This window comes from Rutilus rutilus, assembly GCF_951802725.1.
Source record: "Rutilus rutilus genome assembly, chromosome: 7".
Classification (NCBI taxonomy): domain Eukaryota; kingdom Metazoa; phylum Chordata; class Actinopteri; order Cypriniformes; family Leuciscidae; genus Rutilus; species Rutilus rutilus.
In genome coordinates, this window is record NC_140221.1 from 7,493,661 (window position 1) to 7,512,289 (window position 18,629).

The 18,629-nt window shown below is 37.5% G+C and overlaps 1 protein-coding gene across 2 annotated transcripts in view; it reads right to left on the reverse strand.

The window, feature by feature from the left end:
- Window positions 1–18,629, reverse strand: part of tmem132e (transmembrane protein 132E) — a 354,664-nt gene that overhangs the window by 87,674 nt on the left and 248,361 nt on the right. The window contains exons 1-2 of one of the 2 annotated variants that reach the window (XM_084414633.1): window positions 11,286–11,934; window positions 9,394–10,321 (exon numbers count right to left, since the gene is read on the reverse strand). In XM_084414633.1, the coding sequence (XP_084270759.1) occupies window positions 9,394–10,321; window positions 11,286–11,355 (998 nt within the window). In that variant the 5' untranslated portion in view covers window positions 11,356–11,934. Of the gene's footprint in view, window positions 1–9,393; window positions 10,322–11,285; window positions 11,935–18,629 lie in introns of those variants that run through there. The other variant, XM_084414634.1, reaches the window with a different exon arrangement.

The following is an 18,629-nucleotide window of genomic DNA, read 5'->3' on the forward strand; positions in this document are numbered from 1 at the left end:
ATAGTGTAGTGCTATATGAAGCACTGTCTACACAATAGTTACTTTGAAACTAAGCAGCTTTCTGTTGTTCACCACAACAAATATGTTTGACCAGCAATACGAGCAAAACCTGCAAGGGAAAGTTTTCTGTCCTAACCCGAAACCCCCGATCGAATGGATTGCTACTGGAATGACTGGATATTGCCAGCGAAAATGAGCAGAGAAACGGTAAATGTGACTGCACATTTACACCATGCCCTAACCAGATGCGATGCAATACTGTCCACACCAGATGTGATGCGAAATAAAAAAAATAAAAAAATAAAAATCACAGCCAATCAGAAGATCATGTAGGCGGAGTCTCTCTGCAAGCCCACAGCACTCTTAATAAAATGTATATGTACATAATCAAATCCATGAATATTACAAATTTTTTAAATGATTAAATATACACACTGAGTGACAATCTTTGTCATAGAATACGCTTGTTTGTCCAACTTAAGTTTAAATGTTCTTCTTTTCAAGATCTGAGGTGAATTATCCATTGTCGCTTTCAGTATTTGTCTGTAAAGGTCACACAACATGATATGCAAACTCACATTAAATTCTTAAACCATTAAATAAAGCACATAACCAGCACCTGAGATTATAATTTTCATACTTTGCATGTTGTTGTTCCAGCCGCAACGTCGCAGAGATAGAAACCATTTCTAAAACAGAATTGTCACGTATCGCTGTCACGGCCGGTTAGATGAAAAACTCTGATTACCATGGAAAGATATAACATGTCGCAGCAATGCATCACGTCTGGTTAGGACACTGTGTTAGGGCCTGTCCCAAATGCCACCCTAAGTTCTTGTGGTCACACTTTGGTGCATTAATGCAGCAGTGGAAGTCCTCTGTGGAGCCAGCATCAGCAAAAAGATACATCAAGGGCACATAAGTTGGGTGCTTATGAGCACCCTACTGAAACCTAAAATATCAAATAGGACATCCTACAGTCTTGTGGATTTCAAGGACACAATGCAAAACCCCAAGTGCAATGACAAAACAGAGTTTTGATTGTGTTTACACTTTTCTGGGAAGTCAACCTTAGTTATAGTTGCCTCTGGATAATAAACTGGGAAAAGATAAAGTTTTACAACACAGCACGTTGTCAGAATACACCACATGAGATGAATTCCTTTAGGGCTGACAAAAGTGATAGTGAAATAATAAAAAATGTTGGCAATACAATAATGGATTTGTGTAGTGTCAACATCATGACAGATGAACTAACTATTCATTAGGTAGTGTAGTCAGTATAACAGCTTGATTGCAGTATATACGCACATGCCGAAATTCACTGCAGGATTGAAATGTTTCTTTATAGCTATAATGATTCTACTCTCTGGCCAGTTCCTTGGTAAGCTAATGCTTTCAACAATCTTTATTTAGGTCGCTCTTTAAAGACCTCATGAAATTAGGACCTCATAGAGTGCAATTCTTTCCTGTGTTTCCTGTTTGAACAGGACGTTGGCGTGAAAGATAAAGTCTTTCCTTCTTCCTGTTAGTAAATGCAGAATTGTAAGCAAAGTGAGGATAAGCTTTGTTTTTAGCAGCGAAGAATTTGTTGTTGGTCACATTCAAAGTATATTACTGCGTAAAGTATGGAATCTAGTTTTTGACTTTATAACATGCAACTGCGAGTTATAAAGTCCGAATTGTGAGAATTTCTGCAATTTTCCGCAATTCTGAGAAAAAAAATCTGTCTTTTTTTTATTTTTATAGTTTTATAGCTATATATCTTCTATAGTTTCTATCTCACAATTTTTAGAAAAGTCGTCAGAATTGCAACATATAAACTCACAATTGTGAGAAATAAAGCCAGTCGCAATTAGCTTTTAAATTGTTTTATTCCGTGGCGAAAACCAGCCTCCATAGTAAAGTGCACTACTAAAAAACAAACAACTGGATGAAGCTAATATTCAAGTCTGTGGTTATGTATTTGAAATTGTATCAGAGAAAAGAGAAACTGTATCTCTGTTCTGACTATGATGCATTTGCATATGTCAATTAAAAAATCTGTTTCTGCATATCACAACAGTAAAACATATGTTGGTTGGTGTCGTGAGAAGCGTTTAGCTTCTATCTTGGTCAGGCCTAACCAAGCGGGGAAGAAAATGTTATAAATGTAGCGCAATAAGATTTCAATTGACTTTGACAGAATGGTGCTGCATGACCAATTTGCTGTAATGATATAATCCTTGGCGGCACAGACAGACATGTTTTATGAGCAAAAGAACTTGGCAAGTGAACTGTACTGTTTTGCCAATACTGCTATTGCAAACATAAAATTAAGTGGCATCCTCAGGTGACAGTGGTTGCGTTGCTTTATACAAGTTCTATTTGAGCAAAGCTCTCAATTTATTTCTCCACAGACTACATTAGAAAAAAATTCTCGCTTAAGTTAACAAACCTTTAAGGTCATTGAGCAATTTTATGTGTGAAATACTGTAAACCAAAAGGACTTGGTATGATATAAAGAAAAGCTAAGTAAACGTGCCTGAACTTGTGTGTCGAATCGGTGTGTGAGTTTGGCGAGATGCAAGTAGCGGGACACTGCATTTACTCAAGTATTGATTTTATTGTCTGTTTTATTGCTTCGATTTATCTTCTGATGTATAATAGGCACGGGAGAGAACAAGAGACCTTTCTCCTTTGGGTATAATAAATGTTGTGTCGCGTTTCAAACAGCCGATTATAGGGCTGCACGATTAATCGCAATAAAATCACAGGCTGCGATTATTTTGTGCGCAGCTTGTCAGTGGAGTGCGGCTGATTGGTAGTAAATAATACTGCCCCATTTGAACGCCAGAGGGCGCTCTCACGCAAACACGATAAATATGCCCCGCCGCAGAAGAACAATAATGCGCATCATTCCAGGAAATCCCTATCGCTGTTGCTGAATAAACAGAAGATTGAAACGCTTTGATTAAACATGACTTATAAATACACGACTGCCTTGTTCTGTGTAAGAAGGCACATCATCTCACGTTATGAAGTGAGTTTGGAGTAAATGCATGTAATTAAATGTTGTCTGTTGTTGGACGAGGTTCATAAATGCTTCTCATGTTTTGGAAAGATGTTTGATGCGTGTTGTTTTTTCAAATGCACGTTATAAGCGACTCAAACTCACAGTGCTTTCAGATGGAGCAGCGTTTACAGAGCCGTACATCAATGACAAACTGCGCATAAAAAAATTAATCGCAGCCTTTGCGATTTTAAAATCGCGATAAGCCATCTCGATTTAAGTGCGATTACATGTAAATTGCGATTAATCGTGCAGCCCTAGCCGATTAGCAGTTCCGAAATGTTACAGACACCATTTAAAAAGTTCAATATCTTTAACAAAGGCAAAAAAGACCTTACAGGCAAAAAAAACTAAACAAAAAAAGACCTTGCACTTAATTTATTTCTTCATTATCTTTCCAATAGTGTAGTTTATGGCTCGTCGTATATTTGACGTTCTGTCAAAACACTACAACCTAGCTTCTTTATGTTTCATTGCGAACAAAGCATTACTTACGAGCAAAATGAGGCATGCTATAACAAAACATCCTCTCTCTCATGTGTAGCAAGTCTGATTCTTTTTAGTGTATCGGTTTGTTTGGATCAAAACGAAATGATTTACCAATTTAAGGCCATACATTGTGTCATTTTTGAAGTCGCAATGAAATATGAATATATTCTTCTGTACTGTGACATAGCTACATCTGAGTGTAACAGATTTTGTTTCTATCTGTCACTTTGAAATGTGGGCGTTGCACTCAAACTTGTTTGTAAAGGGGCGGGGTTTAAGTAAACTAAATGATTGGAGAAGGCCACAAAGAAGTCTGTTGGTTATGACCTTGAACAAACATTACAAGGTCGAAAGGTTAATTGAAACATACTGTAATGTAGAGTACACTCAGAGGCGAGGGAAAAATGGATCCAAATGCAAATGAGGTATAATGGCGGAATAACAAAAAAATACAAAAATAAAAACAGAACATGAGGAACAGAATTGAGGAAATCCACCAACATACAGCCGTAACAAAAAAGTCCAAGACCTAGCACATAGAACATATAGCACATACAGACCTACAAATATTAATTTGAATGCCAAATTAAAAGCATCTTTTCTTCCCTGTTTGCATTATATGTTGTATTTGGGGTCAAATTATCTTCCACTCTAATGCACGATTCATTCATTACAAAAACCTTCACTCTTTTTGAGCCAGATTAATTGTATTATATAAAAGGTATTAACAGAATAAATAATTAAATACTAGAATATATTGCTTGTTTAACCTGTTAACCGTTGCCAGTGCGCAGGCGCACTGAAGCGTTTTTTTTAATATATATATAGTTCAAAGTTACTATCAGATTTAATGTTATACCTTGACAAACTATACATCATTAAAAAGATATAAGACTCAAGTTTCAGTATTTGACCACTATTGTACTCTGAGAAACTTATAGCGACAGTTATTTCTTAATTTGTGTCAGGAGTTATGAAATGAAAAAATGAGTTGATACCTTTAATATGAATTATGCGCGTCAGCCGCTTTCATTCATAAAAAAACTCCCGTGCTGTCGTCATGACAGCGATACACAAAACAACGTCCTTCAGGGCTTTTAGCTCAAAAATGTGCAGATTTGGAGAAATATTGATATATTCTCATAGGTTTACATCAGATTTCTATAGACAGGAATAATATTTATTGAATTTATACCCAAATGCGTCGATGTAATCATTATGAGCGTTTAGATACTCTGATACTGTGTTTTTAATTCATACCAACAGCCTGAGGGCGCTATATGCACAATAATAGTCCATATATGGAACATGAAGAAGAGCCATGATCATGTGACATTCCAGGACGTTAAAAATAAAGTCATTTGACATGGTCTTGAAAAACATTTAACTAAATCCAGAGTTTTGGACTTATTATCTTCAGATTTTAAACATAAAATGTTTAGACGTGTGGCTTTAGCTGTAGTGCATTTCTAGATTGCTACAGTGCCAACTTCAATTTTATTTTCATGAGGATGTTTCATAAAAAATAATTTCTAATAACTTTACAAAACTTTGAAGCTATTTATAAAAACTTTTTCATCATGACAATAATTAATTCTACATTTACAATAAACTGCCAGGTGTCAGCTTTCAAATGAGATCATACTTGTGCTTTTAGTACAAAGGGTTCATGAACTGTATCTGTTTCAGTTTGGGTATGTCATTTCTGGGGATTTTTCAAAGGTGGAGTTGCAGCTTAACAGGTTAAATAGCTTCAATATAGTGGCTAACAGCTTGTAATGTAGTTAACATTAGTTGCCATTAGTTGCCATTAGTTGTAGTTGCTTGTTGCTTAACTGCTTTAAATTGTGTGTAGCAGACTCACTTCCCCGACACTAATTATCTGTTGCTAAATGTTTTCCTCACAAGGCAAAAAAAAAAAAAACACAAGCTTGAGGTAAATGCTCGCACAGGTGGTGCGTTTAATTAAACAATTTTATGGCAGAAGTAAAAAACAAAGTGATGGCTATAAAGATCTGAGAACACGGGGGCAGTCAGCAGTGGCCAATGTCAGCGAGGCTTGGAATAGGGCATTGTGGGCGCATGATGAGAGCGAGTGTGACCTGACCAGCAGAGCATAGGAGCGTTGAGGTGACACTCTGTTGAGTCACCCAATCAGACTTGAGACTAGCGCTCACTGAACACAATGAGCTATTGGACACAGGGTGACGATACACACCCTTAAGGCAATGTAGTATTTTTTTTTTTTCTCTCAGAGTAATTGGAGTGTATTTGTGCTTTTATAACCTTTGCCCTCTTCAACAAACATCAAGACAACTCAGGGATTGTTCTGCATCTTGCAGCCGCTCTGTTGTCTAATGGCAAGTGTACCTTGAAAAGTTACTGTCCTCTCTCATATTATCATTTATCTTGTCATAGATGGATGTGAGCAATACTTTAAACATGCGGTCACTGTCCTCTCATTAGGTTGCTGCGATACACAAATGTTAACATCTCCATTATTTCTGACATATTCAGACAACGGACGTCAATTCTTGAAAATAATGTATGAAGTCTCTAAGTGGTGAGATAACTATGACAAAGTATGTGATACTGAAGACTGAAGTAACAATGCTGAAAATTTAGCAATAAATAACATTTTAAAATATATTACAAGAGAAACCAGTTTATTTAAATTGCAGCCTGGCTGAGATTAAAATACTACTTTAATAAAAAAAAAGAAAAGAAAAACGTACTATATCAAATATGACGTACAGTATTTGTATGCGAAGGATGACTGAGTTGGGTGATTTACTTTGAACCATTTAGTTGGTATGAAGAGTTGAAAACAGCATATTTTTCCATTATTTCTTCACTGTTTGCTGACCAAATCTCAATGTGATATGTGGATGCAATTTGTTTTCATGGGTGGACAAAAAAGGTCCCAAACTAATAAAATGAGTGATTGCAAATACTGATAAGAAATTGATGTACACATTTTCTGAGTAAAAAGTGCAGTCTCACCACCACAAGGCTACAGTTGCGTTAAGGTGTTTGGAATGTTTTATTTTTATTTATTTTTTATCATGTTGCTGTCCAGTTTCTGGGCTATTTTGGGTTGTTGCTATGGTGCTGCTTGGTGATTACTAAGGATTTAGGGAGGTTGCTTACTGGTCCAAGTCCATGGGGCTCACCTCCAAGTTTCTAAGTTATTCTGGTCCCTAAATATGGCCCCTTTTCAAAGAAAAATAAATAAATCAATAATGGCAACAGTTCTTCAGAACATGATTCATATCCATTGTTTCACACCAATATTAATAACCACTAACTAAATATATACTGATTTTGGTCAGAGAACTGAAAAAATCTAACAGGACAGTTCAACTATTCTGTCTTTGTACAACTGAACAGCTCAGCTTTCAGCTTGAAAACATTTTATTTAGAACAGTTTTGTGACCTCCAGGGTAGGCAAATGATTGAATGGTGCCACTGGCTTTTGCCTCACAACAGCTGTTTGCCTGAATTGCTGGAAACCAATTGTACACGTACTATCGTAGCCAATTTAATTTAAAAGACATTGAAATGCTAATAAGATACTCACAACAATCTTATATTGCCTCAACAGCTCTGAAGTAGCCCCCTGGCAGACCCAAATATTGTAATTTGTTTCACTTGTTACATGTACAATACACGGTTTTTCATGATCATTCTCCAATGGCGAAGCAGTAGGCCTAATTCTTACTCTACTGATGACTAGCGGGTTAACACTGTTGATTCAAAAGGTAATATTTCTCCATGATTAATTCCTTTAAAATGCAATCTCTATAAATAACAAATGAAAACAGTAGAATGCCTTATAATGTGCGAAAAATGAAAGGAACCTGATGGTGGGAAGGAATGTGAAGTCGGGGGCGACTTCATCTGAGCTTAATTCATATTTAAAGACTTCCTTTATTACATCTTTAATAGCCTTTTTTGTTGGTATCCCTTAACTTTTGGCTCCCAGCACAGTTTAATTCACCTCCCATTGAGTTGACTGGCTCAGAGCTTTCAACTTCTGACTTTCATCTCCTTTCTTTTGGCCTGAGCTTTTATTGCTCTTCAGCTTTTCCTCAGAGAATTAATGCCACCATATTGGACCACACAAAACTCCAATACAAGTGCATAAAAGTATGAGTTCAGAGAGATTTACTGTTTGGATTTTAATATCACAGTAAACTGAAAAACTACTGCAGATGAACTTTCATTGAAGATATTAGATTGGAAAAAAAAAGTTATTAAATCATTCCCTTGTGACAAGGAATAGAAATTAGGTAACTGCTTCTTTAAAATATATCAATCAGGTTGATGGCACAGTATGAAGATAACTCTCCCAGATTTTATTTCCAAACTAGGGATAATTCTATGCATATGCCATAACATTAAGAGGATTAGGTTCAGAAAATGGATCATGATGCTTGTGGTGACAAGCAGCACTGTACTCTCACTATATGGACAAATCACTGTGGATGAAATGCCCACATCTGCTCTGTAATTTGAGCAGGTTTCTTTGAAAGGCTATATGACATATTTTATGAATTTATAAGTCCTCTATTTTATGAAAATTCTGTTTAAATCATGTAGACTCACATCATCGGTAGCCAAATAAAAGTTTTCTGTTTTAATTTTTACATTTGCCTCATTGGGACACCCAGGTTGAGAGCATATGACCAGACAAATACAGCTTGCTTTGTCTCAGTAACCTTCCTATTATCAGGAATTTTCAATCATCGAATAAATTAATCATATCTCACACATATCTAGGTCATAATGTGATTTTGCATCCACACCACTAGGTGTCAGAATACCAAGACAACTACCATAAAAATGACAGTTCATCTTAAAAAAAAAAAAAAAAAAAAAAAATCTTTAAAATGAGAACTATCATGAGAGCTAGTGCATACAGTACTTTAACAGAGCACATAAATGTATTTATCATTCTTGTTATCCAATATAGTGGTGATCTAGAAAGTTGAACAATAATATAGTGTACCGATTGCAACATCTTTTGACCCATAATGACTGTCAAACTCTACTACAAATCACTCTGTAGACTAAAGTTCAGACTATGTCAGATAAAACTTAATGAACTATACCTGCTAAGGCTACACCACAGCTCTGTCTGCTCCTGTTCGGGTTAATGAGTTATCGAAGCCTAATTAATATGTGGTTAATTTCTAAATTGAAGTCTGTGAGTTTCCATTACAATTAGAAGGACTCTGTTTATGAAGCGTTCCTTCGTCATGCCTCAAAGAGCAGCTAATATCCTACCTCCCATTTCTCTCATCTGAGGAGAAAAAGGCTAATTTTCCTCTGCCTTCAAGGATTTAAATAATAATTTTACTACACAAGAACCCTAACCCTCCAATTCTATTGACAAAGAGAAATAAAATTAAAACACACAGGCCTGATGAGAAATATGCCTCATATCCCCTTGGCTCTAATTTAACAAGAACTGGGTCAAGCTCATGAGAAATTTAATTTGAACAGATGTCAATTAATACCCATTATGTCTTTACTTTGAAAAGCAGAATCCTTCTCACAATCTTTTAAAGCCTGGCACTTCACTAGAGATTTAGTTAGATCCTCTGTGATTTGTCTCTCATCTTTTGGAAATCAGTTTTTACCTTGTAAGGAATGTGAGTTAATTAGTTTTTTTTTTTTTTTTTTTTAGCTCTCTGGAACATTCAGACATTGAGACAGTCAATGACACAGGAATAAAGCTTGACTTGGTATTTTGCTAAGAATTTGACCATTTTGCTAAGAATTTGATTATTATTGAGCAGAATCCTTGATAGACTACCCCAAAACACATCAATAAGAAAAGGACTTACTTGAGTGTAAACTGCTCCACAGTTGAATTTGGGACCAAAAGCAGGTAGATGTTGAGGATCTCTCCTGGCTTTAATGGCCTCTCTGGTAACCTCAGGAAGAGGTTCGTGTCAAGCTGTTTGTCTACCACCAATTGTTCCTGACTGGGCTGATACAAACTGATGCTCCCAATACGCAGAAGGGGTTGTTGGGATGAGCTCTCCCCTCTGGATGCCCCTCCCCGGCGTGGGTAGCTCTCCCCACACTCATCATTGCTGTCTGGATCATGTAGGGTATAATAAAGCTCCACTTGAAGGGTCTCCCCACTTAACTCAAGCCCATCGGTTCCTGAAGACTTTCTGCGACCCAAGGGTGCTACATTAACATTAAACCACGTGGAAGGGAGATCCAGTTGGGCCAAGCATTGAGCCAGATTCCCTTGAAGCCTGCAGGAAGTTTTGATCTCCCGAACATCTCTAAAAGCATGCAGCCTCACACATGGAAGCTTGTCCTGAATCTTGAAGTCATCCCAGTCCCGTCCTGCAATATAGAACAGCACCTGAACCAATGGGTTACTAGCAAACACTCTAGACTGTACAATAAAGGCCCGGACCTTCCAGTTGACCGTCAGCCTTCCAGGAATATCCAAAGGACTTGACGGCTGTAGTAGGTCTTTGGACAATGTCTGGTCTTGGGTGAAAGGCCCAAGTGAGATGTTGATTGCAGGCAGTTCCTTGGTCTGGAAGACCACAAAGCTTTCAGAGCGCTGAAGAGGGTGTCCACGTTGGCTGCCATATGATGTAACTCGGGTCTCCTGGAGAAAGAAGGCCAACTGTGTGTTGGATATCTTAAAATTAGCAGGGAGGTAAACATCTGGTGGATTGGAGGTGGTACTAGGAACAGGGACGCTGAAGAGGGCATCGGAACTGGTAGGGGAAACTTTACCAGCAACTGTAAAGACAAAACAAGAAGAAATACTGTTAAATATGCACTGATAATATTTGGTGGTAGCCAATAATCGAAATTGCTAACACACAGGTTCAAACTCAGTAGAGCAGATTTAAGAATTTAGGAACTCTAGAGTTCATAGAATCCTGCTCCTGTTGAACCCTTAAGTGGGCACTGAACTTCATACAGCTTTACAGGGGACGACCTTTGAGTTACAGCACTGCAAGTGGCTATTGGATGGAAAACAAATAAAAACATGACAAGTAGTTACGTGTTGGCTTGATAAAAAGCGTATTCATTGCATTGAAAGGAATTCAAGAAATTTTCTGTATCTGCTGGTGGCAGAGAAATATTCTCAATTTTGCAAGAAAGTGAACAATGCTTTTCAAATGAATGCTTGTTCTCCCTTTCATGTCTCGAGAGCTCAGTTGGCTCTGACAATAGATGCTGATTAACGGCATGCAAGAGAGAGAGGTTTTCAAACAAACTGTTTCGGATGAGTCAGGTGTGTAGAAATTCAAATAATGAGCAATAAATTCATATAGTGAATACATTGGCTTCAGTGAGAGGATGGATCTGATCATCTTTGAAATAAATTCTCACAGTTTTGGAGTGCGGTGATATATCGAGTAGCCTGCAACAGTTTGTCTGATAACATATTGTACACAGAAGACATCATTGATCTCTATCTCTTGGGCTCCTAAGATTAACTTCCTAAGACTAGATGCCCAATCGATTGTTGAGAAACTTCAATACGCTGATCATAATCTGCATGTACTGGAGAGAAATAGAGACACTTGGACTTTGCTAATATTCAAAGCAAAGTTGATCAAATAAAGAAAGCTACTGCATGAGTTACTGCATGAAAAGGGAGACACTTATGTCATTTGAGAACTCAATTCATCCTCATGCACTCTATTCAAATATGGAACATGCTCTCTAAAATCAGGGGAACGATAAAACTTACTTATCATAATGGCAAGGCGAAGTGAACAGAAAATCCATGGCAAATCCACTTGAACAACAAATTGTCCCATATTCCACAAATGCTTTGCATTTAAACTGGGTACTTCACAACTTGAATCACTTCACAGGTACACAAAAAGAGTATCCATGCAGCTGAAGCCAAACTGTAGAAAAAAATTGATACTGTAGCTGCAGATCAAGCTCGGTTCAAGCTTTGAAAACCTGCTCAAAGTCTCCAAACTTTAAAGCACACGAATAGTATCCTCTCAGTAGTAATCCAACTGTATCCAGAACCTGCTCAAAGATCTGAAAGACACTGATCACTCGTGCCTGTAAAGAGGCTCCGAAGACACCTCCTGCCCTGCAGCATGATCGGAGTGAGTTCCCAGTAGCATTCGCTCACTCCATCTACTCTCTGCAGTTCCTGTTTGATTGTGACTCCTCCTAGCAGATCCCGTTCTCCTCTTACAGCTCGAGACAAAGCCTAGACACCGCCCTGTCTCACCACACCTCACCCAAAACTGTAATAAACTCTTTAGCTCTCATTCACAGCCAGTGCAAAAGCACTCCTCCCAGGACACCAGCGTGGCAGACTACAAACTACCCTATTACATTCATCTTCTCCCACAAGACGTGTCGAGGCAGACTCTGAATGTGTCTGTGTGAGGGAGAGTGTATTTGTTAGGGGGGCAGGGTTTGGGGGAGGGATGCATAGCTTGAGCGCCTTCAGGCAAGGAGTGGGGGATTAGAGGGAAGATCATTGACGAATTAGCTCTCCTCCTTTCCTCATCCAACAGCCCCTGGAAGATACATTTGAATGGATATGGGGGATGGGGGTGGAAGGTGGTGGGTGCGCTGCCCTTCCAATCACCCAGAGAGTTCTCGAGAGCTCAAAGAAGGAAATAAACTATAATAAGTGGGATGATGCTCTCTGTGCCAAGCTATCCTACTACTACAACAGATAAAATGTCTGCACAAAGAGCAGCAAAATATCATTAAGAAACATTTCTGACCAATGCATTCCTCAGCTATTGAGTGCCACTTTCTGTGAAGGAAATGACATTGTTGAGACTTCTTTCAAGAGAGGTTCCTTTCTGCTCCATTACATTTCTGACGTTTATTATTGTGCTCATTCAACGGAAAGCCCAAAGATTGGGTTTCACTCACACTCGTAGGTTTGAACAACTTTTGGTGTGGCTGCGGGCTGCAGAAACAGATATGAATACCTCTTAAAGGGATGAGCTAATGCCTCTGAAAGCCAATCCATTACAAACACATTAAGCATCAAAGTGCAAGTTTTCCAGACACAGGCAGTCTAATGTATATGGTTTCAATAGCTTCATCGGATTATGTGCTTCCAGTGCCCCCAGGGATACACAGTATGAGAGGTCACAGATTCTAATACATCACGTCCATCATTGCATAGACTCTGCACTGTGTCAAAGAGAAGGCACATACGGGACTACAATGTGACACCAAAAGCCCACACCGATCCCTCCTCCCAACCCCACTAATAGACCTCTGGGTGTAGTGGAGTGGCGGCTGCTGTTGCTGAACTCAGTAACAGGATACACATCTGTTGGTCAATGACTGTGGCTCGATACAATCCTGGGGGCTTTCTGTAGCTTTTGAGCTGCAGTCTTATGAGAGATAATGGAATCATCATGTGTAATACGCCTTTGAAATGTCAAAGTTGCTCTGTTTAAAATAACTCGCAAATGCTGTCATTTTTTCTCTGTAATCCCACACTTTTTTTGGACTTGTGGGAAATGCAAGATGCTGGAAGGAAAATAAGAAATTCCCCACAAGCATGTACATTCATTTCCTTTGAAATAATCTGTCTAGTGGGGCAAATGCTTTAGGAAATAATCCATGCAGATTTTTCTTAGAAAAAAAATGTGACAACAATAAGCATTAGAAAAGAAATCCCCCACCCACATTATGAAAGTGTGCATATCGACTGCAATCTTGAGGTTGTCATTTGTTTCGGAGTCTGTTAAAGTTTGAAAATGCTTCAGTGGCATGGTATATTATTTCCCGGTTTGAATTACTTTAACAAATTGAACAGAGTAGTGTGTTAATTAATGAGCTGTACACATCTCTATAAAGAGACATGAGAAGTGCTAGTGGAATTGTTCCATTTGAATTATTACATTCGAGTGTACCCAAAGGAAATGCGCAGAGAGGAAGTTGAATGAAGACGAGGCAGTGAGAACACAAGATGTGACATGATCAAAGATTGGGATGATGCAATTTGAAAGGTAAATCATTATAAGGCAGAAAAAGGAGAATGCAACATTCGATTTGCAAAAACACACTTTTGCATAATTCCATGATTGATAGACCTAGGTAAGATTTCAATTCATGAATAGAAGTAGCATTTTAAGTTGTAGTACAATAGTTAGAAATACAATAGCAATAACTGTCGATTATTTCCTTTGAAATTGTAATCAATTGATTTAGTTTTCATTTTTAAATAAAACATTAATACACTTATTTTGTTTAGGACAACAGTACCATATACTTTATGTAGTCTACGCATACTAAATAAAGGCGATTCATTTATTACTGTTTCATGCATTAGTAAAAACCAAGACATTGCCTAAACTTTACGCTGGCCTTCCCAGCAGTATGAAAAACAAAACTGTTCATCAAATTTTGTATAAATTGTTTATAGAAAGTGAGCTATGCGACATTAAAATGCTCCCATCATGCTATAATCACTGAAGCTGTCACTGCAAACTAAAGTGAAATACAAACCATTTATTTGTCTATCTATATCTATGGATGAGGCTGCTGAAAACTCATTAGGTGTTTATTGTTATTGACAGGTCTATAGAGTAACCTAAACGCCTCTTATTTGCATTCATGAGTCTAGAGTTGGTTACAAAACTAAACCGAAGCAAAAATAAATTGTAAATAGAACATTTTGATGCAGCCTCATTTTAGTAGACCTAAATGGAATTCTGTAATCGGCAGTTTCACGTTTAGTTAAACACAGCAGCCGCAATCATAATCTTGATTTTTTGATTAAATGTATTTACAGTTGTACTAAGGGTTTTATTTAAGTACCATCACACCTTACTGCATCTCATGAGTTCAGCAGCATTCATCATTTAGGCTAAATAAAGAATTCATTAATTCACCCAAAATATATTCAATATGAATTTATAACAAAAGGAGCTCTGGAGCGTCCACCAAACCTTTTGATCCAAGGCTATGCTAACGAGCCTGTCAGTCGCTGTAATCCAGAGCCTATAACGAATGAACTCTGGCTTGAGTTAGCATGACAAGCAACAGTTGCAAATGAAGTGATTTACATAAGAAACAGGCGCTCAGACCGTTAGCATCACACCAGGCTTTGGCGTATCACAAATAGTGACTACCATTGCATTGCATTCTCTTCATTATTGCACTATGGTTTCTGTTTTCACTGAAAAGAAAGATTTCAGAGGAAATGTTTAAAGGGAAATGGGCCTTAACATATTCCAACTCTAAACCGCTGACCATATTTTGCCATTATTTCAGCATTCAATACCAGGAGGCCTAATGTATTTGCTCCTCTTTGCACCACTTGCCCTTGTCTGTCCTACAAGTGCCTTTTGCTATGAGTGGATGGAAATTGACTTAATAACAGAACACGTGAGATACTGAGTAGGGAGCTGATTGCTAATGCGGAGCCATTGCTTTACTGCAAAGTAATTTATGGTAGAATTAAAGGAAAGGGAATGAGGAGATTTGTCATTAAGAGTTTGACAGGATATAAATCAGAATCCATTGAATTTGGATGGTGAGGCGCATTGCCACAAATTCAGATTATAAAATATTTAAGTGGCTAATTATAGTAACTAAGCAAAATTATGATTCTATGCATAGTAGAGAAAAAGTAGCCTTGTTTCCAGAAGCTGTGAAAAAGACAGTGTTGGAACGATAATTTCAGCATTTGAACGTGTGGCATGGATAAAAATATCATGTCCAAAGAAAGATAATGTTTGAATTTATTAACTAACCATATTACTTTATAAAGACATAAGAACACCGATTCAGATACTGATGCATTATTTAGCATTGCAATGTCATTTGCCTGGCTTGGAACTCAAGAATTGGTGTATATGTAATAAGATGTGTCTTCATACCTGCCCGCAAATACACACACACAGAGACGCACACACAAGTAGTTTTGCTCACTGCATTGATTGTACTTTAGAAGACTGTTTAATAAACCTGAAAACAAAAACAATAGGGAAGGGCCCATTCCACTGGGAATACTAATGAGTGTATTGACTGAGAAGGTGTCTGGGTACGTTGATAAATGATTATAAGTATAAAGCACATTGCTTTCACCTTCATAAACAATACAGTTTGTTGCATCTTCAGTGCACAGACCAGATACTAAATATCTGGGAGGGGTTTGAAACCATTTTAAAAGAGCTTTCAATGGTCTTTATTAACATTAGTTTATTATTGTTTCAAATATGTGGATTCCTCATTTGAAGTCTCTGTAGAATATGATATAAATTGCTCAAACGTGAATGTACACAAGTTCACAACCCGCCTGTACGGAATCATTACCCACAGAATCCCACAGAAAGTTCTCCATAATTTAAACAAAGTTGTACGTATTCACTCATCATTTAACAGATATTATGGCTAATTTGATTATGCATTCAGCTACTAGTAAGAGTGCAGTATTCTCAGCCCATTCTCACACATTTTTTCCATTTCCATTTGCGTCAAAAACATGTTTCTTATACTTTTGGTATATTTGAAGGTACAAAGCAGATTTTAGTAGTACCAGGTAGGTTTGTATATTAACATTATATCAGTTATATCAATTATATCAGAAATATATGGGCAGTTATACGTAACATGTCTTTTTTATTTTATTTTGATGTACATCTGAGTGTACCAGTTTATTAAAAAAATACACCAAAGCAAAAAAAAAAAAAAAAAAGATTGAATGCCAATCAAGATTAATAAGATGCACTAGGAAATAAGTACGATGAATATTCCTTTCATGCGGACATGAAAGCTTTAGATGGAATATAGCATGTCACCCTGCAGGGATTTATGCACATTTTACATGAACTTTAATGCCTGAAGCATTGTCATTATGTTTTAATTAGACATGACTGGTACATCACATGGGAAAAGTATGTTGCATAGCTCGTATTCATGAAATCCTTATTACATTTCAGTCAATAGAAATAGTGTCTCTCACAATTAAATTACAACCTGCACCCCCGAAATCAGAGGTGGAAAGTTACTAATTACAAATACTTTCGTTACAGTACTTGAGTACATTTTATTTTTCAAATCGTTACTTTTTTGAGCGCTCAAACCGCACGAATCAGCATTGCTAACGTTTCGTTATTTTAGTGAATGCAAGTGAGCTATGCTCATATTCGGATTTTAAATTGTAATTTTGGCAGCTTCTGAAATGGTCATGCCATTGATATTACCAGAGCACTGAGCAGTTGAAGTAAATAGAAAACTCGGCTCAAAGAAGAACTCAGTTATTGCATGGACGGAGCAAGAAAATAATGTAGTGTCATGTGCACATTTCAGTTGAATGGTAATAACTGCCCTCTTTAACAATGCAGTTAAACTAAATGTGCGAAGAATGAAGCTGAAATAACCTCAACATTAACAACAATGGAATAAGAGCGCATGGTTTATCTGTCAATCAGATGCACGTAAAAGTGTAGCTATAGCAACAGTGGACTCCTGGCACATTATTTGTGTTACATTACTATGTTAATCTATCCCACTTTATATATTTTTTTACTGGCACCTTTCTATTCACACTGTTTTAATACCTAATTGCTTTGATCAAACCTCTCACTTGCCCTTCTTTGCCTTATTGCCATTAAAATGATCATACGTGGACTTATTTTTCAAATTTAGTAATAAAACAATAGCTCTTGGCAACAGGGATAGCCAGTACGTTTGCACAGCATAGCGTCAAACACGACAATTTATAAGATTAATATCATGTTTTTCTCCAAAATCACTAAACATACTGTATGCACGTCAGTCATGTTTGAAATAACTTCTATGGTCCATGTTGCTTTTTAACACAGAGTTAGACAGGAAATACATTATTTTATAAAATTCAATACATCAGTCAAAACGTCACTATCGGCATGTTAATAAAGTCCCCATGCTTTTTTTTTTTTATTACTTTTGGAATGAATATGTTAGTCTTACTGTTATCTATAAGCTATTGTGCTCAAAAACAATGACAAAATTCACATTTAGAAGATATAAGCATTCAAAACGTGCAGTCTCTCACTTCCGCCAACATGGATCAATGATTTTGACGACATCACTCTGCACTTCAGCGTCTCATCAGATTTTCTGTCCAATCAAATGCTCTCTAGAATCTAAAGCGTCCCGCCCCCTACACTATAAATAGACGCTGAAGCTGCGACTAAAATCGGTCACTTGTTCACATATTTACTATTTTCTACATAGTGAATGGCACATAGTGCACTATATAGGGGATAGGGAACAATTCAGACAGTGTAAATATGCTTTCCAAGTCTGGAAGAATGGAAGTCAGAGATCGTACGCGCGACTCTGCGCATACAAGAAAACGTATCGGAAACCTTTTGAGTTCTGCAAAGAATGCTGTATTTTAAAGCGATAGGAGGAGATTAGGAGGAGAAACGGTTAGAGATTAGGAGGAAACTGGAGCTTTACTGAGCTCAACGGCTCTGGCCGAGCTGCAATATAAACGAAACGCTATTGGCTATTTTAAAAAAGGGAAGGAGCTGTTCGATATGTTCCGCCCCGTCTTCCTGTTTCATTGGAAATTACGTCAATGCACTGAATAATGCTGCGCGTTTCAAGTCACTTCAGTGGGCCCTTAAGCTATAGCGATATCTAATGCCTTTGTCCATATAAGGGATTTCCAGATTTATGGCTCTATGAGTCTCACTGGTCTCCACCTCTGCCTAAAATCTCCTATCAAGTCACAATAAGAAGGTTTGAGGGAGTTATGAGGGCAGTACTTATGAGCGACAAGTATAGAAGTTAAAATCCTGCAATATCTCCAGATGCTCTATCTGTGAGATAATAGATTGCAGCAGATAAAGACCCAACTACCTAATACTGCCGTACAAGAACACTTTTCATTAACGTCTGCACCAATAGCAATGTTTCAGTTTTCATTCAAGAAATGATAGTCGTGGTCTTTCATTGGAATGACTCCACTAAGCTGGCAAGGATTTGGAGATGAACACCCTCCCCGTCCCTGAAAAACGGCTTATCGACAATAGTAAATACAATAAACCGTAAAACCTTAAGCCTTGAATATTGCTGATGAATTTGAAAAGATTGT